The sequence below is a fragment of the Podarcis gaigeae genome, assembly GCF_964106915.1.
Source record: "Podarcis gaigeae genome assembly, chromosome: 1".
Classification (NCBI taxonomy): Eukaryota; Metazoa; Chordata; class Lepidosauria; order Squamata; family Lacertidae; genus Podarcis; species Podarcis gaigeae.
Window position 1 is genome coordinate 21,892,758 of NC_139678.1, and position 25,566 is coordinate 21,918,323.

General features: G+C 48.2%; 1 protein-coding gene and 1 long non-coding RNA gene across 10 annotated transcripts in view; one reads left to right on the top strand and one right to left on the bottom strand.

Annotated features, from left to right (window-relative positions):
* Positions 1–25,566, top strand: part of LOC310845116 — a 579,409-nt gene that overhangs the window by 434,748 nt on the left and 119,095 nt on the right. The window lies entirely within an intron of this gene.
* UNC79 (unc-79 homolog, NALCN channel complex subunit) overlaps positions 14,110–25,566 on the bottom strand; it is a 125,867-nt gene continuing 114,410 nt past the window's right edge. For all 9 annotated transcript variants that reach the window (XM_083729766.1, XM_083729760.1, XM_083729762.1 and 6 more), the window contains 3 exons: positions 24,162–24,239; positions 21,087–21,128; positions 14,110–16,383 (listed from right to left, as the gene is read on the bottom strand). In XM_083729766.1, the coding sequence (XP_083585892.1) occupies positions 16,183–16,383; positions 21,087–21,128; positions 24,162–24,239 (321 nt within the window). In that variant the 3' untranslated portion in view covers positions 14,110–16,182. The remainder of the gene's footprint in view (positions 16,384–21,086; positions 21,129–24,161; positions 24,240–25,566) is intronic.

Genomic DNA, 25,566 nt, shown 5'->3' on the forward strand with positions numbered 1-25,566 from the left:
CGGGTTAAGAACTTTGCTTCAGGATGAGAACAGAAATCGTGCGGCGGTGGCGTGGTGGCAGCGGGAGGCCCCATTAGCTAAAGTGGTACCTCAAGTTAAGAAGAGTTTCAGGTTAAGAACGGACCTCCAGAACGAATTAAGTTCTTAATCCGAGGTACCACTGTACTCACAAGCACTACTTGTTTAAACTTTCAGTGTTGAGATGAAAAGGAGAAGGAGGTACACTCACAATGGGCTTTGTGATCCTCCTTGGCACCTCTGATGTTGGAGCAGAAGAATGGGGAGGCTTTGAAAGCTTTTTGTGATTCCCTCCACTGCTTGACATCTGGGGTGCAAAGAAGAAAGGTGGAGGATGACAAAGGGCTTTCAAAGTCTCTCTGCGCAGCTAAGTTCCCTCACGCATGTCAGAGGTGGAAAGGAGCTCTGCAGAACGGTTTCAAAGAACAGTCGGGGAGGAAGAATTGGAAAGTGTTCATCCCTCTTCAAGCAAGGGGCACTCCTAAGACCTTCCCTTTCCCACTGCAGCCAAATGGAGTGAAAAGTCAGCCCAACAGCAGTAGGAACACAGGATCGAGGGCAGAAGAAGATATTCTGCTGAAAATCACGGTCTTAATTAACCACAGTAGCAGAAGCACCAGAATCCCAAGCTTGTCAGGGAGGACCAAAGTGGTAAGCAGCACTAAGTATTGGGGCTGTCAAGCCCGGGCCCTGGATACTTGGGGCTGAGGTCCCAGGGCTGACAGGTAGAGAAGCTAGTTCAGCTGCAGGGCTGCTGCATTCTGCTCTGGCTGTCCCTCTGTGGCTCACCTGGGCTGCCTATTCACCACCTTTTGTTGTGCTGCAGGTTGTAGCTCCACCTATCTTTGGACAAGCAAACTTCAGCATAACGACACCCTTATATTTTTATTATATGCGCGATATATTTTGGGAAGTTAAGGACAAGAAGGGCTTGCTGGATTAGGTCAGTGGCCCATCTATTCCAGCATCCTGTTCCCACAGTGGCCAACCAGATGCCTATGAGAAGAAAGACCTGAGTGCAAGAACTTCTCCTCACCTGCAGCTGCTTCCAGCAACTGGAATTCAGAAGCATACTGTCTCCAACCGTGGCGTGAGAGCATAGCCATTGTGGCTAGTAGCCATTGATAGCCTTATCATCCATGAATTTGTCTAATTCTCTTTTAAAGCCACCCAATATGACATTTTCATTGCTGCCCACCCCCTATCTGTTTGGAATGTTCTTTCCTAGGAAAATCCTTACCCAGAGTTGTTGCCTTTTTGGCAACAGGTTCATATGCCTCTGCTCTCCTTGTAATTTTTTTAAGAGCTGTTTTGAAAGTCTCTGTGGAATGGCTAGTGGTTTTAATGTATGCATCTGATGGCTCACTTTCGTTCTGTGTTGTATTTTACTGTGCTGGTTTGGCATTTGGGATTTTTATGGCCGGCTGCCTCTCAAGTTTATTGTGCTTTTATTGTGGCATAGTCTTCTTGTTTAGGGGTTTGTTTTCTTTTTATTTGCACAACACCAAGATAATTTGTATTGTCAGGCACCTCATAAATCTCATGAAATAACAAATAAATAATAAATAACTGGATCCTGGTTACAAGTCTGCTCTCCCACATGCCAGTATCTCTGCGCTTGATCATATCCAAATAAAAACCAGCAGAATGAGCAGAGTCATTGCCAGTTGGGGCTATTTGGATGAGCTGGATGAAGAACAGGGAAATGCAACCTTAGCTAAGTATATCTCCGTTAATGCAATTAATTTGCAGATGGGTATTATTAGGCAAACCCAATTTTGTTTCAGTGAACAAGGTATTAAGATCCCACTCATAAAGCCAATAAGCATCATCCCCGAGAAGATTGGGAGAAAATGAATTAGCATATGTACGCTTCCAGGATACATAATGGTAACATCCTGATCCAGAAAATGCTTCATTTTATAAGTGAAAGTTGGAAAGGCTTGCACACCGTCCAGCAAATATACTGCTCGCTCTCTCCGTTTTAATCTCATTAAGCCGAACGAAGGGACATTATCTTAACGTCTCTGAGTGTCATTAGAAAATTCAGTTGGCCCAGCAAGGAGATTGCCTCCTCTCTGGGGTTGGCAAGAAAGGCTTTAGAAAGGTATCTCAAGTGCTTGGATTAAGTGATTTGCAGCCCAAGGCTTGCTGTGCCAGCACACCAGAGCTTAGAGCAGCCCACTCCAAAAACACAACACCACAAATGGGGCCACCACTGTTTTGCTGGACAGAGCTCAGGTGGAGTTTTCCCTGTTGCTCCAGCTCCCCATTGGGGAAAGCTACACATCTTTGATTTCTATCTCATGGAGCTGCTGAAGGCACAATAACATAAATATCTGCAGGGAAGTTGTGCTTATCCAAACATTTATATAAAGGTAAAGGTAAAGGACCCCTGACAGTTAAGTCCAGTCACAAATGACTCTGGGGTTGCAGCCCTCATCTCACTTTACTGGCTGAGGGAGCCGACATTTGTCCACAGACAGGTTTTCTGGGTAATGTAGCCAGCATGACTAAGCCACTTCTGGCGAAACCAGAGCAGTGCATGGAAACACTGTTTACCTTCCCGCCGGAGAGGTACCTATTTATCTACTTGCACTTTGATGTGCTTTCAAACTGCTAGGTTGGCAGGAGCTGGGACAGAGCAAGGGGAGCTCACCCCGTCGTGGGGATTTGAACCGCCGACCTTCTGATTGGCAAGTCCTAGGCACTGTGGTTTAACCCACAGCGCCACCCATGTCCCCATTAAACATTTATATACCCTCCAACATTTCTCCGGTGAAAATAGGGATGTCCCATTCCATAACGATAATTCAACTATACCCCCCACATCTTACTGTTGGGTGATAATGCCGAGGCCAGTGCCTCCCCCCCCCAACACATCATCTCCCAGGATTCATCCCTCCGGTCTCCCATCACGCTGATGTGACCCATATCCAGAGAGCCAGTGTGGTGTAGTGGTTAAGAGCGGTAGCCTTGTAATCTGGGGAACCGGGTTCGCAGCTCCGCTCCTCCACATGCAGCTGCTGGGTGACCTTGGGCCAGTCACACTTCTCTGAAGTCTCTCAGCCCCACTCACCTCACAGAGTGCTTGTTGTGGGGGAGGAAGGGAAAGGAGAATGTTAGCCGCTTTGAGACTCCTTAAAGGGAGTGAAAGGCGGGATATCAAATCCAAACTCTTCCTCTTCTTCTTCATCCAAGGACATGAGCACAAGACTAGCAGAGTCCAAACAGAAGCCCAGCCTTGAGGAGTAACATCTAAGCCTAATTTATTGCAAATTTAATCAAACGTAACTGTCAGGACTGCCGCTAGGTCCCAGCTCACAGAGGACCAACGCCCAGTGGATATTATATACAAAAGTCTTTATTGAAGTTTAGTTTCCATTTCCAAGCTCTGGGCGCGCAGACCCACGTCTTAACGCTAGACCGGCTAAGTCCCCTCTGACTCACTGCTCCACCCACACCAGTTTAAGATTCTAGCCCGGCTCCACCTCTTGCGCTGCTCTTTCCTGCGTTGGGTCCTTCTGCCCTCTGGGGTTCCCTCCTTCCTGGACTCCTCTGACGCGGAGCCTCCTGAGTCTTGCCCCTCCCTCCGGCGGGCTTTAGGACCTGGCTCCCTTCCCGGGCTCCCCGCTGTGCCGCGCTCCTGTACATTTGAACTTGGCGCGCGCGCCCAGCCGGTGACTTTCCTTCTGACCGTTTCCCCGCTTCCTGATGTGGGTGTTGCCAAACCTGACTCCTCTCCTCCCTCTGGTGGTGAGGACACTGGTCCCGACTCCTGGGACTCCCCCTCCCTACTGCGCTCTGGTGGAGACGCTGGTCCTGATCTCCAGCTGCTGCTCAGGGACTCCCCGCTGGCTCCTCCCTCTTGAGGTTTCTCCCTTGGAATCTCCCTTGCTCTGGCCACCGGCGCTCCCTTCTGTGAGTCCTCCGATTCGCTAGAGAGGCTTGTGGAATAACTCTGGCCACTGTCACTGCCTGCGTCCCCCTCGTACTCCTCCTCCTCACTCTCCATTTGCTCCCCCTCCTGTGTCTCTCCTTCTGAACCCCTGACATCCATCCCCCCCTCAAAGCCCCCCCTTCCCCCCTCCCCCTCTTCCGGTGCGGGTTCCGGGTGCTCCATTGTTGTAGGGGTGAGTCCAGGATACAGCTCGTCCCCTGAGGCTTGCAACCATCGAGATAAGTCCGGGAAGTCCCCCATGGGCTCGTCGACGACGACCTCCTCCGCTTCCATCTCCTGCGCGGTGTGCTCGAAATCTGAGCTCGACCCCAAATCACCCAAGAGCCCTCCTCCCCCTGTTGCTTGATGGGGGTCCACCTCCCAGGGTCCCTTCGGCATGTCTCTGCGCCAGCCCACTTCGGGTTGGTCCTCCCACCAATAAGATCCCCCCGTGCCAAAACCTGAAAGCGATCCCTCTGGGGAGCTGCCTCCCGGAGCCGAGTCCTCAGCTGATGAGAAACCCCGGAAAGTGCTGGCCGAGAGTGTGGGTGTGAACAAACAATCCTCGAAAAAGCCCGCCGGCATAGGCTTGTGCGGGAAAAGTGTGTGGAATTCTTCCTTGAGCAACTGCTCTTCCACTGCGTAATCCGGCACCCACCTATTCAATCCCGTCCTCCCCCCACCTTGAGTCTAAAATATCAGTGGCTTCATTAAGTGGCTCCCCTTTCGGCGACCCCCCTTTTTTGGGCGCTTCTCTGAGCGGGTCTGGCGCCTTCCCCGGTGCTTGAAACCTGTGGGGCTCTCTGTAGGGCGTGAGCACTGATCTATGAAAGACCGGGTGCATTCTGGAACCCTCCGGGAGTGTCAACCGGAAGGCCACTGGGTTGATCTGCACCTCTACTTGGTAAGGCCCTAGCTGCTTGTGCCCTAGTTTCTTCTTGGCTAACGATCTGGCTGGAACTGCTTGTGCTGCCAACCAGACCCAGTCTCCCACCTGGATGTCCTCCCCAACCCTCCTGTGTCGATCTGCCTGCACTTTGTAAGCCTGTTTTGCCAACTCTAACTGCCTCCTGAGCTGCTCGTGGATCTCCTGCAACTCCGCTGCCACGTCCTCTGCTCCCTGTGGCTCCCCCTCCCGCACTGTGTCCAAACCCGGGAAGGTTCTGGGATGCCTCCCGTAGTTGGCGAAAAATGGTGTCACCCCCGTGGACCCGTGCTTCGTGTTGTTGTAGGCAAACTCGGCCAACGGTAGATAGTCCACCCAGGTCGATGGCTGCTGGTTCGCGTAGCATCTCAGGTACTGCTGCATGATGGCGTTGACCCTTTCCGCCTGCCCGTTAGTTTGCGGGTGTCTCGCCGACGCCAGGCTGACCTTGACGTTCAGGAATCCCATCAGCTTTTGCCAGAAGTTGGAGATGAACTGGCGCCCCCGGTCGGACAAAATAGACCGTGGTAGGCCGTGCACCTTGAACACGTGGTCTATAAACATCTTAGCGGTCTGCTCGGCCGTGGCCACCTTCGCGCACGGAATGAAGTGGGCCATCTTGGTGAACAGGTCCACTACCACGAGCACTGCCGTCTTGCCCCTCGAGCTGGGTAGATCTGTGACAAAGTCCAGGGCCACCCTCTCCCACGGTACGAACGGTGTCTGTAGCGGTTCCAACAGGCCCGCCGGCGGCTGGTGCACAGGCTTAGCCCTTTGGCAGGTGTCGCACCTATTGACATAGTCCGCGACATCCCCCCGCATCTTAGGCCACCAAAAGTCTCTGGCTACTAAGTCCACCGTCTTCTCCTTGCCGAAGTGCCCCGCGCTGGGCGCGTCGTGCAGCTGTTGCAGGACCTTCGCGCGGAGGCTGTCTCCTGGTACGTAGAGGACTCCCTTGCGTAGGAGCAGGCCGTCGCGCACTTGGAATTCGTCGCCCCTCGCCTTGCCGCTGCACACCTCCTCCATCTTGGCTCGGGCGAACGAGTCCGTTTGCAGCGCGTGGCGCACCGCGTCCAGGTCCACCGTGGCTGACGCGCATGCCCACGCCTGTGGTGTGAAAATGTGCTTGGCCGCCGCCGGTGCCTCTGCCTCCAGATACTGCGGTTTTCTGGACAGCGCGTCCGCCAAGACGTTGCTGTTTCCTGGGATGTACTCAATTCTGAAGTCGAAATCTGCAAAGAACTCCGCCCAGCGGATGTGTCGCTGGTTCAGGAACCTCGCCGTGCGCCAGTACTCCAAGTTCTTATGGTCTGTGCGGACCTGCACCGTGTGCTTGGCTCCGACGAGGAAGTGCCGCCACGCCTTGAAGGCTGCATGTATGGCCAGCAACTCCCTGTCCCAGATGGTGTAGTTCTGCTCCGCTTTGCTGAGTTTTCTGGAGTAGAAAGCGCACGGCCTCCAGTCCCCCTGGTGGTCTTGCTGCAACAGAACGGCTCCCATGGCCCTGTCTGAGGCGTCCGTCTCCACTCTCATGGGCCTGCTGGGATTTACGTGCAGTAGGTTCTCCTCGGAAGCGAAGAGCTGCTTGAGCTTCTGAAAGGACTGCTCCGCCTGCTCCGTCCAGATGAACCTCTTCTTCTTGGAACTGAGGGTGTCGGTGATGGCCGCTGTCTGCATGGCGAAACCCTTGATGAACGTGCGATAAAAGTTGGCAAAACCGACAAACCTCTGTACTTCCTTCCTATTGCGTGGGCTCTTCCAGTCCAGTACTGCACGTACCTTGGCACCGTCCATAGCCAGTCCCTTGTCGGACAGTTTGTAGCCCAAGAAATCCACCTCCGTCTTGTCGAACTGGCACTTCTCCAGCTTGGTGTACAGCCTGTGCTCCCGCAGCCTCTGCAGAACTTCCCTAACATCTCTCTCGTGAGCCTCCGGCGATTCCGAGAAGATCAGGATGTCGTCCAGGAAGCAGACGCACTTCTTGTAGAGGAGACCCGCCAAGACATGATGCATGAAGGCTTGAAAGCAGTGGGAACCATTTTTTAATCCAAAAGGCATAACTCTGTATTCATAAGTGCCCAGCGGCGTAAACATGGTCGTTTTCCACTCGTCGCCTTCCCGTACGCGAATGAGATTGTACGCTCCGCGCAGATCCAACTTGGTAAAGATGCGACCCTTCCTCACCGTCGCCAGCAGGTCATCGATCTTGGGCATAGGGAAGGCTGAGGGCTTGGTCTTGAGGTTCAAGACGCGGAAATCAACGACCAGCCTCTTCTGGGGCGTATCCCTCTTCTTTACAAAGAACACGGGACTGCCTCCTGCCGCCTTGGACTCCCGAATGAATCCCCGCTTCAGGTTGTGATCTATGAACTCCCTGAGCTCTTGCAATTCATCCTCAGACATGGAGTACAGTTTCCCCGTCGGGAGCGTCGCCCCGGGCAGGAGGTCGATCTTGCAGTCGTAGGGTCTGTGGGGAGGCAGCTTATCCGCCTCTTTCTCGCAGAAGACCTCCAAAAACTCCTTGTATTTGTTAGGCACCGCTTGCAACATGCCCAAGTTCAGCTGTGGTCCATCCTCGTGCCCCTCATCTTCCAAGTCCGCCAGGATGCAGTGTTCTGCGCAGTAAGAGGAGCCGAAGGTCAGTTGCCGCTGGTACCAAGCTAATGCCGGGCTGTGCCTATCCAGCCAACTCATTCCCAACACTATGGGCGTGTCTGACAGGCGGGTGACGTTGAAGCTGATGACCTCACGGTGGTTTCCAATGCGCATCACCATTGGCGGCGTCTGCTGTAGCACTTGCCCTCCCAGTAGCTCCCTGCCGTCCACTGTGACGACTTTCAGAGGTACCGCCGCTGGCAGAAGGGCTATGCCATGTTGCTGGATGAACTGCATGTCTATAAAGTCTGCATTGCTCCCCGAGTCTATGGTGATGGGAATTTCCACAAGTAGCCCATTGGGGAGCTGAAGGGATGCGGTGAGCTGCACTACTGGTTTGGGTGGGAGGGGGTCGGTGGGCTGTAAGATCCCTGGGGATTGCTTCACTGACTTGTCTGGCTGGTCCCCAGAGACGCCATCTCCAGCCAGACAGTGGAGTTTTCCTGCTGCGACTCCCTCTGCTGAATTGCGTCTGTTACTGTCGCTGCAGCTGCAGTATGCTTGTGAAACCGCTGGGGACACTCTTTTGCCATATGCTGAGCACTGTCGCAGATGTAGCACTTCCTGGTTCCTCTAGGAGGCTTCATCTTGACTGCTCCCGGAGTTAGGGCTCCGACTGTGGAGTGAGCCTTAGCACCACCTATCTCCATCGGCTCCTCTCCCCCTCCCAGCGGAGGCATGGATCGAGCGCACGCCGCCTTCTTGGGGAAGGGAGGCAGTTCTCTCGCTGGCGTGCGTCCCAAATGCCCTTCTTCCTTGCCCCAAGGGCGTCCTTCCAACCGAACCCCAATGGAGGGTGCCCGTTCCACCACGTCCTTGGTGGTTTGGGGTCTTCCCCCCCTTGCGATCTCGTCTTTCACAGCTCCGCTCAACCCCTCCCAGAACAGGTCTCTGACGGCAGGCGATTCTTTCTCCCAGGCTAGCACATTCACCAATGCGAAAAAACGTGAATGATATTGCCTCACAGTGGCTCTACCTTGTCTTAGTCCGTGAATCTCCTTCCTAGCGATATCCACATCAATCTCAGATAAAAAACACGCATCCATCACTTTAATGAAGGCAGCCGCATTTTGGAGGGCTGGATCCTTGTCTCTCCATAGATTGCGCAGCCACGATTTCGCCTCCCCCCGTAAATGCGAAATAATAAATCCCACTCTCTCTTCCTCATTTTTAAAGTCTTTGTCAAGCAGCTGCAGTGCATAAATTACATCTGCTCTGAAGTTAGGATACTCCTGCAGGTCCCCATTGAAGTGAGATACCAGGCTCCCTCCTCTGTTTCCCAGCCCAATCCCTTCTGGTCTGGTGGCCGGTAGCCTCTGTGTACTTAGCACTTCTAACCTGGTTCGCAGATCCTGGCAGGCAGCAGCTGCTTCCTGTTCTTTCTTTCTGGAAGCCGCAATTTCTGCAGTCAACTGCGTCACTGCGTTTTGCAAACTCGCTATCTTCTCTTCGGTAGTCATTTCCCTGTTTTTCGTGAGCTCGCGAAGCACCAATCTTCACCCCTCGCTGCTTTCCCGCACTCCACGAGGTTGCAAAATTGGTGAAAATGGAGAGGGGACTTACTGTCAGGACTGCCGCTAGGTCCCAGCTCACAGAGGACCAACGCCCAGTGGATATTATATACAAAAGTCTTTATTGAAGTTTAGTTTCCATTTCCAAGCTCTGGGCGCGCAGACCCACGTCTTAACGCTAGACCGGCTAAGTCCCCTCTGACTCACTGCTCCACCCACACCAGTTTAAGATTCTAGCCCGGCTCCACCTCTTGCGCTGCTCTTTCCTGCGTTGGGTCCTTCTGCCCTCTGGGGTTCCCTCCTTCCTGGACTCCTCTGACGCGGAGCCTCCTGAGTCTTGCCCCTCCCTCCGGCGGGCTTTAGGACCTGGCTCCCTTCCCGGGCTCCCCGCTGTGCCGCGCTCCTGTACATTTGAACTTGGCGCGCGCGCCCAGCCGGTGACTTTCCTTCTGACCGTTTCCCCGCTTCCTGATGTGGGTGTTGCCAAACCTGACTCCTCTCCTCCCTCTGGTGGTGAGGACACTGGTCCCGACTCCTGGGACTCCCCCTCCCCACTGCGCTCTGGTGGAGACGCTGGTCCTGATCTCCAGCTGCTGCTCAGGGACTCCCCGCTGGCCCCTCCCTCTTGAGGTTTCTCCCTTGGAATCTCCCTTGCTCTGGCCACCGGCGCTCCCTTCTGTGAGTCCTCCGATTCGCTAGAGAGGCTTGTGGAATAACTCTGGCCACTGTCACTGCCTGCGCCCCCCTCGTACTCCTCCTCCTCACTCTCCATTTGCTCCCCCTCCTGTGTCTCTCTTTCTGAACCCCTGACAGTAACAAAACAAAGAAAACATGGCTTCTCCCTCTGTCTTTCTTTCTCAGAAAGAGAACTGCAAAAGCAATAGCGATACAGAGCGGAAACAGCGTATCTATCCACTCACATTGCTGGAATGTAAACAGACATGGGACATGTAACAATCCCACACATCTGCAGGACGGGAGGAATAGAATTCTCAACACTTACTGGGTTGCCCCAGCCACTCTGGGCAGCTTCCAACATATGTAAAAATACAATAAAACGTTAAACATTTTTTAAAAAACCTTCCCTATACAGGATTGCCTTCAGATGGCTCAGGAGTGGGATAACCCCATTTGATGTTGTTTAGTCGTTTAGTCGTGTCCGACTCTTCGTGACCCCATGGACCAGAGCACGCCAGGCACTTCTGTCTTCCACTGCCTCCCACAGTTTGGTCAAACTCATGCTGGTAGCTTCGAGAACACTGTCCAACCATCTCGTCCTCTGTCGTCCCCTTCTCCTTGTGCCCTCCATCTTTCCCAACATCAGGGTCTTTTCCAGGGAGTCTTCCCTTCTCATGAGGTGGCCAAAGTATTGGAGCCTCAGCTTCAGGATCTGTCCTTCCAGTGAGCACTCAGAGCTGATTTCCTTCAGAATGGATAGGTTTGATCTTTTTGCAGTCCACGGGACTCTCGAGAGTCTCCTCCAGCACCAGAATTCAAAAGGGATAACCCCATACCTGCCAACATTTCTCCAATGAAAATAGGGACATCCTAAGGAAAAGTGGGACATTCCGAGATCAAATCAGAAACCGGGACGGCTTCTAATAGAGACACTTGGAGGGCCTATATTTAGGGTGCAAATGTTTAGGGCATACTTCCCCAACCTGGTGCTTTTCATATGTTTTGAGCTACCACTCCTGCCCAGGACAGAGTTAGAGTTCTTTCTTTACATGGTGTGATAATTTGCAAAGCCTGGGGGGAATGCACAACATTGGAACGATGTGATAGACAATGATAGCAAGTAGTCGAGCCTGTGAACCCTGATTGGCTGAGATTACCGGTACTTGCTGAGCACTGAAACCCGGGGGGGGGGGGAGAGAGAGAGAGAGAGAGTGCCTCTCAAGAAACAGACTGTCTCTGTGTGTGTTGTTGTACAGCCACAAAGAGGTAGCATTAATAGGGCTTTCATACACCCCAGGAATCACTTCTCTCAAGCTCCAAAAATTAACCTGCAGAACATTCAGCTAAGCCGCCCTTGGGCATCTGTTACTTGGAGAGAGAACATTTTATGTTCTCCTGGGCATTTTAAAGTTCTTGCTTAGATGGTTGTTTATATTTTTTATTGTTTTAGCTGCTGTGTGAGTTGTAAGTCACCTTGGGTTCCTTTCAGGTGGAAAGGCAATTCATTTTTATAAGAGAAAATGAACAAACAAATCAACAAATAAATAGGGACTCGAGCACCAAGATCCCTAGGCATACCCTTACACCGGCAATGTTGGGCAACACAGCAGTCTGAAATTGTATTTAACCAGCTCCCCTTCAAAGCTGGCAAACCAACCATGACCGCCAGTTTGATAGACGTAATGGAAGGCTAGGTCAACTCTTTCCATGTATAATTCAGTAGCTGGGCAAACAAAACGCTTATGGCTTTTTAATATTTTACTAACTTTCAAAGAGGTAAAAACAGTGCATCTTGATTTTTTTAAAAAAATCATAGGTGATCTTTTGGTTTTGGCAGGTTTGTGCCAAAGAGATTCTGCATGGAGTACTGGCGGCTTTGAGCTACATCCAGCAAATCTCTTGCACGTCATTAGCTAGGATTAGTTGGCTGGCTGCATGTAGTGACTTTATTTCCCACAGTCAGATGACTCAAAGGGTTGCCTCCACTCTGTTATCGCTAAGGTTTCCATCAGCAGAATGGGGAGGGAAATAATATTTGGCGGTTCTTACTCTCCCCTGCAGCTCTCGCACCCCAAAGCTCTTCCTGAGGGTTAGTGGGGGGTAGAACAGATTTAGGGGGACATGGGAGGCTACAGGAGGGAGGGGAATTTGCTGCAAACAGCTACAGTATCCCCATTCTGCCTACTGTCAGCTGAGTGACGATTCTACACATCGAGTCTACACATAAGAAGTTGAATATTAATCTCATTAAGACAAATCAAATGAGAGCCCTTTTGTACGTTTGGATGAACAAAGTAAGTTTCTGCGACAGGGAAACTTTCCAAGGCAGATCACTTCCAATTTTTGCTAAATGGTTGGTTTTGGCTTCGACTTAAATGCTTTAGCTGAGATTCCTGCATTGCAGGGGTTAGACTAGATGACCCTTGGGTCCCTTCCAACTCCCAAAATTCTATTATTTTTAATGAGGTTTCCCTAAGGCGAACTTTTATTGCCACAGGCACTACTTGAGCTAGAAAGGACTTCAGGACTTGCAGTCCAGAATTTCCTCCAATATCCCTGCAATCAACTCTTTTTTCAAAGGCAAATGTTCCAGGTCTTTGTATGTAGCATATGGTCATAACCCTCCAGTCATTGTAAAGAAAGCCTTGATAGGTTTAGGATAAAGAAGGCACTCAGATCTGGCAACTGCTCTGGTTTGCTGGTTGGTGGCTTCATGCTGATTTACAAAATACTGTACTTAGCAATGTAGCAAACTTGACACATTGTGTATTGTTGGGTACCGATAAAGATGTCTCTAGTATTTATCCAATTAAATAACACCCTTCGGATTATGTCCCCAACCCAGACATGCACACAACGATTTCTTTCATGATTTCATGCTGATCCAACAGTAATCACACCCCAGTGGTAAGGGGCTTAAATGTATATCAAAAGGTTGAAAGTACACATTGAGCCCTGTTGATTTCCTTCCCGGATGCCTTGTAGAAGAGCATTCTTGGATCAGGGCCAATGTGTATAAATTTGGAGAAGATGGAGGCATTTTAGTGGACAGTGTCTGAGGTTAGCTCTTCCAAGTGTGAGTACAGCAAATAATTGTCATATAATTGGCAAATGGTCTCAAAACATGGGTGCCCACGCTCTCAGCCCTCTGCTGCTCTTTGGGCACCCAAGCCATGTAATAGGAAATGTTAAGGAATGGGATATCAGGGTGTGAGCACTGTACCCCTATCCAGCACTTCCTCTCCAGATGATTCTCTCTCTCTCTCTCTCTCTCTCTCTCTCTCTCCCCCCCTCCCTCCCTCCCTCCCTCCCTCCTCTCTCTGTTACATTAGCTTGCCCAAGACAACCCAAAGTGGCTTACAACCAACCAACCAATTACTAATATTTTATTAAAGCTTTTTCATAATACAGTAAAAGAAACCAATCTTGATAAAAACAAAGAGAGGAGAAAATGCAGAGTCCTCTCTTGAAGGTAGATCTTCACCTTTGTCTCACACAGAAGTGGGCGGACTCTCCCAGCTCTCACCTGGGAGCTTCCCTTTCTTCTCCCAGCCTCCCACCCTGGGAGATCTTCCCTTCCCAGGGTCCACCAGCCAGGCATCGCCAGTGTGGTGTAGTGGTTAAGAGCAGTAGACTTGTAATCTGGTGAACCGGGTTCGCGGTTCCGCTCCTCCACATGCAGCTGCTGGGTGACCTTGGGCCAGTCACACTTCTGTGAAGTCTCTCAGCCCCACTCACCTCACAGAGTGTTTGTTGTGAGGGAGGAAGGGAAAGAATGTTAGCCGCTTTGAGACTCCTTAGGGTAGTGATAAAGCGGGATATCAAATCCAAAACTCCTCTTCATGTGTGTAGAATGCCCCCCCCCCATTGACCCAGAGTAGAGGACACAGAAAAATTACTTGAGATCCTGAGCTTGGGCAACTTATAGAAGCCCAGAGAGGAAGGAATGCAAAGGCTTATAATGCTCTGTTGATTTGCTTGTATCCCTGGGGTGGTATGATGGAAAGGTAGAAACAGGTCCTATGGGGACTACTCCCCCTGCAGGCTCTGGGTGTCCACGCTAGGAAAGAGCACCCACACACCTAATTGCTCCACCCTGAAACCCTGGGAAACTCTTGCTAGTCAGTGCCAGCAACAGTGAGCTAGAGGGACCGATGATCTGACTTAGCATAAGGTCCTATGCTTCAAATGTTTTCTAAATGTGTAGTTTCATATTTTTCTATCTGAGCAACTGGCACATGCCCCAACTGCATTTAATCTGCTGTGTAATCACCTGCAAACGAGCAAGGGCACAAAACCCACACAACCTTCACAATGGAGAGTAGTTTTTGCCACTGCTGTGCTGCAGGTACGTACAGAGATAAATGACGACAAATCCAATGTAACACGCTAGTGAGTTTATTTGAAGGAAAATAATAACAAATATTATTAAGAGTAGTATTAAAGAGTTGTTCACTTTGTAGCATTTTAATATAAAGCTTAAAATTGTGTTCTTTTGTTCAGCAGATTACAGCAATAAATACAGTATATCTCGGCCATGTATACACAGAAAAGGTTAAATTTTAATTACAAGGTCTTCTTCTGTTGTTAGGCTCTGATTCAAAGCCCAGTGCAAAGCAACAATGGGCTTCTCTATACATCTCAGCAGATCAGTCTGTCTCAAGGCTACTAAAATTTGCTTTTTAAAAATATTTAACATTGCTTTCTATGCAGTGACTCTATAATTTCTATGTACTATATGCAAATCTACAATCCCAAACCTTTTTCCCAGGGGAAGCTAGGAAGTTTGTGTTCTCCCTAGTGACCGCGGGAATGGGACTAGTTTTAAATCTTACAGTATACAAGTATTTAAGAAGGAATAAGATACAGGATTACTATACAAGTTAGTATACAGAGGGATGCTTAGTAGCTTGAGGACTGCAGGGAAGTACCAATGGTGAAACAATGTTAAAGCACTTTAATTTACTTAAAATGAAAAGGACAACTGTTTAGCCACCTAATTTCTAAGTGCACTTTTGTAAGAATGCTCTCTACAAGCAGGACTGGTTTCAGGTTTCTCCGATCCCCCAAAGCAAAATTCCAGAACTGACTCTAGAACCCTTAATGTTTTCAACTGCCTTCTCACCTACCCTCCCTTGGCAAGCGGTTAATGTGGAAGGTTTTCTCTCTCCTGCGATGCCAAAGGAGCAACCTGAAGCTCCCAGAGAAGGGTGGCTAAGGGGTCATTTGATGATGCAGCCTTCCCCACCCTCACCAGTGGAGAGGGAGGTCTGTGGCCACGGGAGGAAGTCCGCTTCCAGGGGCCTCCTCATTGCAAACATCCACCTCCATTGCTCCTTTGGTGCTGGAAAAGCCCAAGAAGGCTGTGTTGCAGGGGCAGATTGGGGGAAGCCTTGGATCTGCATGATTCCAAATCCTCCCATTTCCCCGATGAAGGAGGAGACCTACACGGAGCCTAGAGCAGATGTCCCACAGGAGGAGGAGGAATAAAGCTCCTCCACCCACCCACCCCTTGCCTTGCTTGGTGCAATCCCAGCAACTCGATTCTCTCAACAACCCCTTCTCCACCTTCTCTGTAAAGTGGCAGCTCTCGGCACACTTACCTGGGACTAAGTCCCATGGAATTCAATAGGCCTAACGTCTGAGCAGATATGCATAGGGTTACTCTATAAGGGGCACTTCTGGACCTGCCTCTCTGGCAACCAGTCATGCTTTGAAGTGGCCACCGCCATTTGGAAAAGAGAAAAGAAAGAACGCCTGCAAAAATCCTCATTATATAGGGTCACTATCTTAAAGTGACAAGGTTTATTGCATTACTGAGTTTTGAGTTCCAAGACGACGACAGCAGCAAGAAAGCACTGAGGAGGTTTCTAAAAAACCCTGCTTGTTTTAAAATAGCAGCACAGAGCACTCCTTGGTATCGGCGAGCACAAACAACGGTGGGATTGAAAGATATTAAAAGTAACAAGCAGGGGGAAGAGTAATTTCTTAGGGTCGGGTGGGGGTAGGGAAGGAGGAAAATTTTTGAAGCACACACAGTTTAACATCTTGCTACGCACAGGCCTCAGAAGAACATAAGAAGAGCCTGCAGGATCAGGCCGATGGCTCATCTGTTCCAACATCCTGTTCTCACAGCAGCGAACCGGATGTTTATGGGAAGTCGGGAAGCAGGACCCAAGTGCCACAGCACTCTCACCCGCTATGGTTTCCAGTAATTGGCATTCAGAGGCACACTGCCTCCCTCATTTGGTGTACCCTCAATGTGAAGAGGACACTGGACTGCTACCCACAAGAGCAAGTACGTATTTGTGGTTAGGAGTGGATGTGACCAGACCACTAACTTCCTAAAAAAAAGTGTAGCTACAGTACTGTTTTTAAGGATGGCCTTTAGTCTTATAGCTTTTAGCCCTATTATTGCTAGTCTAAGCAGAAGGTTCTGGAAGGTTCTGCCCGGTTCATAACGGATAAAACTGAGAGGCTGCTTCAGATGACTGGATCTCCACTTGAGCCATCTTAAACTGGGTGCACTGCAGCCACTTGCGGAGGACGGTGAAGTTGGTGTTCATCTGGCCCGATCCCTGCAGCATCCTAAGGCTATGATGGTTCACGTTGCTCTGGATCGCTTGCAGGCGGAGCTGCAGCCCAGCAGATAAATGCTGTTAAAATATACAAAAGGTGGGGTTGTTTTTTTAATTTGTTGGATTAAATAAACATATCAGAGAGCTCTGTAAATTAATAGTTAAAGTCTTTTATGTATCAACCTTTTATGCTCTTCCACACCCACCCAATGCTCCTATCCCTTCTTTTAAATTCTTATAGACTTTCATATTCAGCTTCTGTTTTAATACCTTTTAGCTTTCCAAAACGCTTTTCAGATTTTAAATGCCTATATCCCACCCTTTTATGCTGGTCTATGACCATAATAAAGATTTGAATTGAATTGAATTGTTTGTTTTGATATATCAGTCATTTTCTTTATTTTAAAAGGATTTCAACCATGGGCTATAAAAATCAACTTTCAAACAATTGTTTAAGACAATGTCATTCTGTTTTGTTTTTTTAAAATAATATTTATTAAGATTTTCAGAAATACAGAAAGAAAAGATTAAAGTACATTCAAAGCCTTATTTTCATACACCCACTTTCCGGGACTCCCTCTTTCCCCCACCCCTACCATATTCCCCTATCGTATTGTTGGCTCCACAAGCTCTCAGTTCTAATTAAAACTTAGTTTGTTTAAACCATTAGTCGAATTTAAGTTTAAATTTGTACAATCCCCATCAATACCCTTACTAACAAAACAAAAGTTCTTTCCCCAGGGCCCACCCCCTTTCCATTCCACAATTTCCCTTTTTTTTAATGATAAAGGAAATATAAGAAAATAAGAAATAGAAAATATAGTAAGTAAAAGAAAACCAATTCAGAAAATAGTTGACAAGCCTTTGGATTCTATTTCTCTCCCCCCCCCCCCGTCCCCGGTTTAGTTTCCCCCTGACCACCAATCCATGTTGTCTGCCTGGAATTTTTAAAGTCCATAAATCACATTTTTCCCCCAACTCCTTGCTGGCTTTTTCTTTTTATAATTATTTTTAAAATTATTTTTAAACCATTTAGCATCAAATCTTTAATAACCCTCCCCCTATTGTTCTTTCCAAGTTGTAGTCCAGTTTCCTCTTGTTCCGCTGCTAAAACGTTCTAGTTCAGAAATTTAGTAAGTCTGCAGGGGTTATTGTTATTCAGGAACAAAAACTTGCGTTCAGTCCCTTCCTTTCTTCAATAGAAAAGTCTATTGTCTCCTTTAGCTGAACCCCCTGTAGACACAATATTGTTTCCGTTTTGCAGCTTTCCCAGAAGATAACCAGTCCTGTAAAATTCCGATGGTATTTTTCCACTTACGACCTTCTTTGTAATGTCCCGAAGCTCCTCTAGGGGGATTATTGTAACTTTGTTTTCTCTAGTCCAAAAGTCCGATTGTTATCCATGTTTTCGCCATTTTGTATCCAAGTTTTAACGGGTTGTAACTAATTGTAACAAAATTTAACCAGCAAAGTCCTCGTATTAAGGGCCTCTTTAAATTTCCGACTTTGACAGCTACTTTGACAGCTGTCAAAATCTCCTTCGCTTTTCGCCAGGCTCTCTCCTCAATCACCCCGGTTCCCGGGGGGGGGGGGTGTTACGTTTTCCTTCTCCCTCAATTCTTCCTCCAGCACAGTTCTTGTAATTTCCCATCGTGGAATTCTTAATTTTTATCAGCAATACAATTCTTTTTGGACCTTGGTTTCCCAGTCCTTGTTTTGGAAGGTTTACAGTAGGGAGGGGGACTGACTTCCTTTTTGGATCCCCCCCCGCTCGTATCAAATCCGAAAAAAAATTCTTTTTTTCTCCTTTTAAACCCGGTTTCCAAATTACTCACGGGTTATTGTTGAAAGTCCGAATTCTCAATGGAAGAAGTCAGCGCTCTCCGCCGGATGGCATGCGGCTTCGCTCGGCAGGGATAGCGGAGGACTCAAAGCACCACGCTTCTCCCCGGCACCCGATCCGTAGCCTTTAAAAAGGCTCCTTCACGAGTCGGGAGGGCGCTAGCGGTGCCAGCCGAGTCTCCATGTCCACGGCCTCCGTGGCCGTGGTTTTTAAGGGTCCCCGCATCGCCGGTGCGGTAGGACCCAGCCCCTGCCGAGCAGGCTCCCTCCGAAGCTCGGAGGGAGTCCGCCATTCGGCGATGGCGCCAACCCGGAAGTGAGACAATGTCATTCTGAAATAAAACAATCAATATTCACACCCAGAATAAGACAGGGGCGAAAACCCACATTTCCCTCTACTGTAGTCTCCTTATTAATGTGAGCTGCTTTGAAACCTGCCAAACTGCAAAGAGGTGCAGGGGCCTTTGTGTTAAGCACTTTAAAAGTTTAATTTGGAGTGGGAAGAACTGAAACAAATTACCATCCAGGGTAAAATCATTCCCCTCTCCTTCCCTTCCTGGCATCTTCCTTAAACTTAAGAGATGCAAGTTGCACTCTAGCAAAGCTACTTCCTCCCCCCCCCCCCGCCCACCCCCAGAACTGGAATTGGACAGCACTGACGAAATCATTCCCTCTGGTTGCATGCTAGACCTGTCAGTCACAGTCCGCTCATGTTTTCCCTGTCTTCTCCGTATCCTCTCACCCTGGCATTGTTGTTACAGTGGTACCTCGCAAAACAAAGGCCTCGCAAGACGAAAAACATGCAAGACGAAAGGGTTTTTCGTTTTTTGCGTTGCTTCGCAAGACGATTTTCCCTATGGGCTTGCTTCGCAAGATGAAAACGTCTTGCGAGTTTGCTTCCTTTTTCTTAAAGCCGTTAATACCCAGCGAATCCGCGCTCCGCAAGACGAAAAAATCGCAAGACGACACAACTCGCGGAACGAATTAATTTCGTCTTGCGAGGCACAACTGTAAATGTAGGAGACAGGACTTTCATGCAAACACTAATGTCTGTAGCATTTTTTATGTCTGGATTGCAGAGGTGCCACAAAGTCCTTTCTTCGCCTCATGCCTCCTCTTAGAGATCCCGCTTCACCTCTGATGAGCCCCGTATAATTCTGAAGCATCCTGCTACACTCCTACATTCCTCTGAATCCAATGCGCTCCCCTATTTATTACAGGCCTGCGAAAATAACAACTTTTCTAGCTGCCACAACCCAAGACAATGGGGCTGTGATAAGTGTGGCTCTTATAAAGGACGGAGTCCCCTCCATTTCAGATGATTCATCCAGGTCTATATGAGTTTTCAGTAGCCACATGTCAACAAAAGAACCAGTGCTTTCGCTTCTCTCTCCCAGAGCTTCCTGCTCTGCTGCACAAACCGCATGGCTCCTCAAGGGGCTGCCTTTGTATTGCTTTGTGCACCTAATTGAGGCTTCACAGAGAATCGCTTGAGTCAGCTTGATTATCTGTGCTGCTCTCTAAAGTTCCCTTCCTTGGCCTTCTGGTTTCCTTCCCTTGCATGGCCCTGAGAGGCTGAGCCATGTGGAAGTTCAGTGATTCCTTATCGGATTCTGAAGGAGCTGCATCTGTTTCATCTCTTGGAAAGGGTTTTGTTTGGGGGAGTTTTTGCAAGCTGATTTAGCCCCAGACTCCCTTGTCCTGGGTTGCATGGGGCAAAGGTAAAAGGTAAAGGTAAGTCCAGCCAAAGGTGACTATGGGGTGTGGTGCTCATCTCACTTTCAGGCCGAGGGAGCCGGCGTTTGTCCACAGACAGCATTCCAGGTCATGTGGCCATCATGACTAAACCACTTCTGGCGCAATGGAACACTGTGACAGAAACCAGAGCGCATGGAAATGCCATTTACCTTTCTGCCGCAGTATTACCTATTTATCTACTTGCACTGGCATGTTTTTGAACTGCTAGGTTGGCAGGAGCTGGGACAGAGCAACAGGAGCTCACTTCGTCGTGCAGATTTGAACCGCCGACCTTCTGATCGTAAAGCCCAAGAGGCTCAGTGGTTTAGACCACAGCGCCACTCGTGTCCCTAATGGGCAAAGGTACAACGACATGGCTGAGGATGAACTTATTAGAGTCTCAGTTCATGTAGAAACATCTGAGACCCCAGAGGGACGCATCTTTGCTTCTCCAGCACCTCCTACTAGGGCCAGGGCTGTGAGAGACACCAGCAGTCTTGTCCTGCATGGGACTCACATCTAGCTGCTTCAACAGTCAGCCCTAGGCCAGAAGATGCAGCTGTAGTGACTACTGCACCATTGCCTAATTTATTGTATTTTAATGTATTGTAAACTACCTTGAGAACTTTGGTTAGTAGGTGAGGTGTAAATATTCCTGAATAAAGAAATAAAAACTAATAATTTACTCCCTTCTTTGTGCTCCCCCTCTGAGGGAGATGCTGAGGGCGGCATTATGACAGTGGGCCTTTTTAGTGGTGGCTCCCCAAATAGTGGAATGCTCTTCCTAGGGAGGAGTGCTTGACGCGATCATTGCCAGCTTTTAGCCAAGAGGCAAACACATTCATGCCCACATAGGCAGTTGGCATTCAGTTAGGGTCATAGGGTATGATGATACCCAAGCCTGTCTTGGTGTCCATCTTTTAATAGAGTGGGATAAGATTTGTCCTTTCAGTGTAATTGCAGGACACTTTTAGTCTATTAATTACCCTTCTATCTTTTTGACGTATTTTGCATTTTGTATCATGTATGCATTTGTAATTGCAAGTTGCTTTGATATGTTTTTGTAGTAAGCAATGGATAACTGCAATAAACAAATAATCCAGAATTCTTATGATGAATTTGGGCACAAAATTCAATGTTTTCTTACATAAAAATACATGGGGAAAAGGTTTAAGTTGGGCAGCTGGAAGTGGGGAGCCTACCTTTAGATTGGACTGAATCATTGGCAGCCACATCGGGATCAGCTGATGGAAGACAGAAATTGCATTATTTTCCTCGGCGTAGTGAGAATTAATTCATTACAGTCACCATGTTGTTATAGTTACACACAGTCAGAAGAGGATGTGACTAATTTTCTTAGTCTGAAGAACAAACCATAAACCTTGCTGATAACATCCATTCACAGGTAGTGCAACAAACATTTGCAGGGAACATTGGCTAAGCCGAGCTCTGTGCCATGTCTTTTATTTTAAAAAGTAAAATATTTTAATAAACTGATGTTTAAATATTCCAGAAAAACCAGAGCATTTTTCTTTTTTAAAAAAGAGATATTTATAAATGACTTTAAACTTTATTTAAAAACACATTTTTGCTGAGATTTTTGTAACCAATTTTCCCCTCATTTCTGCTTTGTAAAGATACTGCAGCTAGTTCCAGTGAAATTGCCATGGTGTGGAATCTGCTTCAAATTGCTCCCCATGGTGCCTGCGACTGCCTATGTACTGCCGGGTGCCATCGGGGTTATGCAATTGTCTTCAGAGCTCCAGAACTGACAGGCAGGGGAGGGAATTGCAGAGGTGTTTAAAGAGCTACTCAGTCCATGTGACGTGCCACTGGCCGTGCAACCAACTCCACTGAGCAGTGGCAGCTGTCACATGGTCAATTTAAATTGACCTGTACATGGTGGCTCCCCCCTCTTTTTTTTAGGAAGGTGGAGAAGGGTTGCAGTAGCCCAGTGCCAGAACATCTGCTCTACATGCAAAATGGTGGTGTAGAGGTTAGAATATTGGACCAGGACCTGGGAGACCAGGGGTAGGTAAAGCAGGAAAACCGATTGTGAATATATCCATTTGAGGATGCTGGGTGCTAAAAGTGAGGGGTTGCATGGAGAGAGTGTCCCTGGGGCTGGCTGGGAATGTGCAGGGGAGGGTGGCAGGTGGCCAGGGAACTGGAAAGCGGGGAGGGAGGAGGAAGCGGGGGTCTTGGTGTGGGGTGAGAACGATGCACATGGAGTTGCCAGCAGCTGGGGGAAATGACTTCTGCTAAGGGATAGGAAGGCTTTGGTCTTCGGGAATGTGAGAGGACTGGGGAATCTGCAGCAGCCTCTCCAGGTGAGAAGGCTGAGAAGAGCGTCTGCACCTTTAGCAGGAGGTGTGTGCGTGGAAAGGGGAATTTCAGCAGGTGTGGTGGAAATCAGCAAATTTTTCCTCTTTTTTGCTCTTCAAAATATGGCAACCCTAACCTAATACCGCTCTCAACTTTCATGCAGCCCTTGGTCCTATACACACACACACACACCTTCTGTGGTTGATCACTTCAGATCTCTGGCAAGAGTGTTCTGTCCCTCCCCACCTGCCCACTGGGTGGGGAAGAAGAGGGAGAGAGCAAGAGTGTGAGGGGGGTGGAAAGGGGATAGTCACCTCTTTGGGCTTTGGGAACATTACTGGCTTCATTCCACCCACAGTCAGCATGTGTCCTGCAAAAGTTTGCCCTCGGTGGTCGTGCCCACCATTGGCCTACTTTTCTGTACATGCTCCTGTGACACACAGGAGGCGTCACCTGTAACCTGCAATACCTTGAGGATGGTGTTCAACCAAACCTCCACATTTTTCTCAGCACATAGACATGCCTGTGCCTGCTTCTGGCATTTGCTAAGCTCAGATTTCTGTGGAAGAAACGAAGAGGGCTTTAACGGTTGATTTGTTTGGGGTTGTTGTTTTTATTTTAAATTTAAATGTGTGCCAGGTTTGCTTCAAGTCCAAAGGCCCTTTTGACATGTTATCCACGCTCTCCCATATTATTTAAGGAGTTGGACATATTGTTCTAAAGCGCTCCTCCAAATGGCATCAAGATTTGCAATTTTCCAATTAAGCTCCCTAGAGCTCCGTGTACAACCTAATCAGTATTGACAGCATGAGATAAACCACCCTCCAGAGGATGCGCTTTCATTGACCAAACCAGATGGCGTAATACTTGGCTGTGTTCTGTTAGTGGGTCGTTGTCCCTAATTACCCACAGCATTGGTTAGGGAATCCCAGTGAAGAGCAGAACACAACTACATTACAGCGTGGAGGCAAGATCTTGAAATGTTAGGAAGATGGCTTTGCCCTTGCAGTGACTGTCAATTACACACAGAAGCAGAGATGGACAAGCTTGGATCCCTAACAAGCAGGCAGCAAGCCAAACAGCTAGGATGCTGTATGCCCCATCGGGCGAAAGAGGTGTGTTTAACCCTATAGAAAACTGGGGTGCAGAAGCTGTCTCCATTAGCCCCAGCTAGCGACTGGGGGTGAAGGCAGTTGAAGGAGCAACCAATACAATCAAGATTCTGGAAATCAGGCCTTATGAGGAACGGTTGAAAGAGCTGAGTATGTTTCACCTGAAAAAGAGGAGACTGAGAGGAGATATGATAGCCATCTTCCAATATCTCAAGGGCTGTCACCTGGAAGATGGAACAAGCTTGTTTTCTCCCACTCTGGAGGGTAGGATTTGAACCAATGGCTTCAAATTACAAGGAGATTCCAACTAAACATCAGGAAAAAACTTTCTGATGGTAAAAGCTGTTAGGACAGTGGAATGGGATCTCCCTAGGCAAAAACATTTTATCTTAAATAAACAAAATAAATTTTCTGCATGTGTTCTGATGGCTCTTCCCACCTAATGCTCCAAGAGAAAGCCCATCAGTTGGCAACAGATGTTACCTTTTGAAGAACAAAGGCAGCTTTTTGGTAAAAAGGCTGGAAGAAAGCAGAGAAGAACGATCGCTTATATTTTCCCCTTGTCTCTTTGACCCAAGTTTCCTAAGAACCACATCGTTTTGGGGAAAGGAAGCAGCTGAGTTACCAAAAAACTGTTTTACCAGCTGAACCCAGTCACCAGAGTTATTTCCTCTCTATTATGAATGAAAGAATCTCCGTCCTGCATGCTACTTGGAGCGCAGGAAAAATTCCAGTTCTGTTGACTGCAATTTCTCCTTTCGGATGCACAGGATTTTGGATTCTAACCATCTTTTAAAAAAAGAAGAAAGAAAAAGTATTCTCAATGGAGAATTGACCTACCTTGACGAAAATAGTGGAATTGCATTCCTGCAAAGCCTCCATCAAGCTGATCACATGGAGACATACCATCTCTACCATCTGTGGAGGGGAGAAAGATGTTGAAATAAAGTAAATACTCAGTGCCATATTGTCGTGAAAACAAAACACACCAAACAGAACCGAGACTGATGGGATTAACCTAGATTCATTAGCATGGTACTTAAATGAAAGCAATACAGAATCGCAGAATTGTAGAGCTGGAAAGGACCACAAAGGTCATTCAGTCCACCCCCTGCAATGGAGGGATACAGGTGAAACTCGGAAAATTAGAATATCGTGGAAAGGTTCATTTTTTTCACTAATTCAACTTAAAAGGTGAAACTAATATATGAGATAGACTCATGACATGCAAAGCGAGATATGTCAAGCCTTTATTTGTTATAATTGTGATGATCATGGCATACAGCTGATGAAAACCCCAAATTAACGATCTCAGAAAATTAGAATATTAAATGAAATCAGCAAAACAAGGACTGCAAATAGAGCGATATCGGACCTCTGAGAAGAAGCATGCATATGTACTCAGTACTTGGTTTGGGCCCCTTTTGCATCAATTACTGCCTCAATGCGGAGTGGCATGGATGCTATCAGCCTGTGGCACTGCTGAGGTGTTATGGAAGACCAGGATGCTTCAATAGTAGCCTTCAGCTCTTCTGCATTGCTCGGTCTCATGTCTCTCATCTTTCTCTTGGCAATGCCCCATAGATTCTCTATGGGGTTCAGGTCCAGCGAGTTTGCTGGCCAATCAAGCACAGTAATCCCATGGGCATTGAACCAGGTTTTGGTACTTTTGGCAGTGTGGGCAGGTGCCAAAGTCCTGCTGGAAAATGAAGTCAGCATCCCCATAAAGCTCGTCTGCGGAAGGAAGCATGAAGTGCTCCAAAATCTCCTGGTAGACAGCTGTCTTGACCCTACACTTAATGAAGCACAGTGGGCCAACACCAGCTGATGACATGGCTCCCCAAATCTCTTTTCTGATGAGAGCAGCTTTTGCATCTCATTTGGAAACCCAGAGTCTGGAGGAAGAATGGGGAGGCACACAATGACAGATGCTTGAAGTCCAGTGTGAAGTTTCCACAGTCTGTGTTGATTTGGGGAGCCATGTCATATATTAGTTTCCCCTTTTAAGTTGAATTACTGAAATAAATGAACTTTTCCACGATATTCTAATTTTCCAAGTTTCACCTGTATTTTGCCCAATGTGGGGCTCGAACTCACGATCAAGAGTCTCATGCTCTACCTACTGTGCTATCACCTTGAACCATCAACACATCAGATTGAATATCCAGTAAAGAAGTGGAAACCCAACATTACCTTTCACATAGCCATGACAATCTGTAAGAGATTTTTTTCAGTTTTAGCTTCC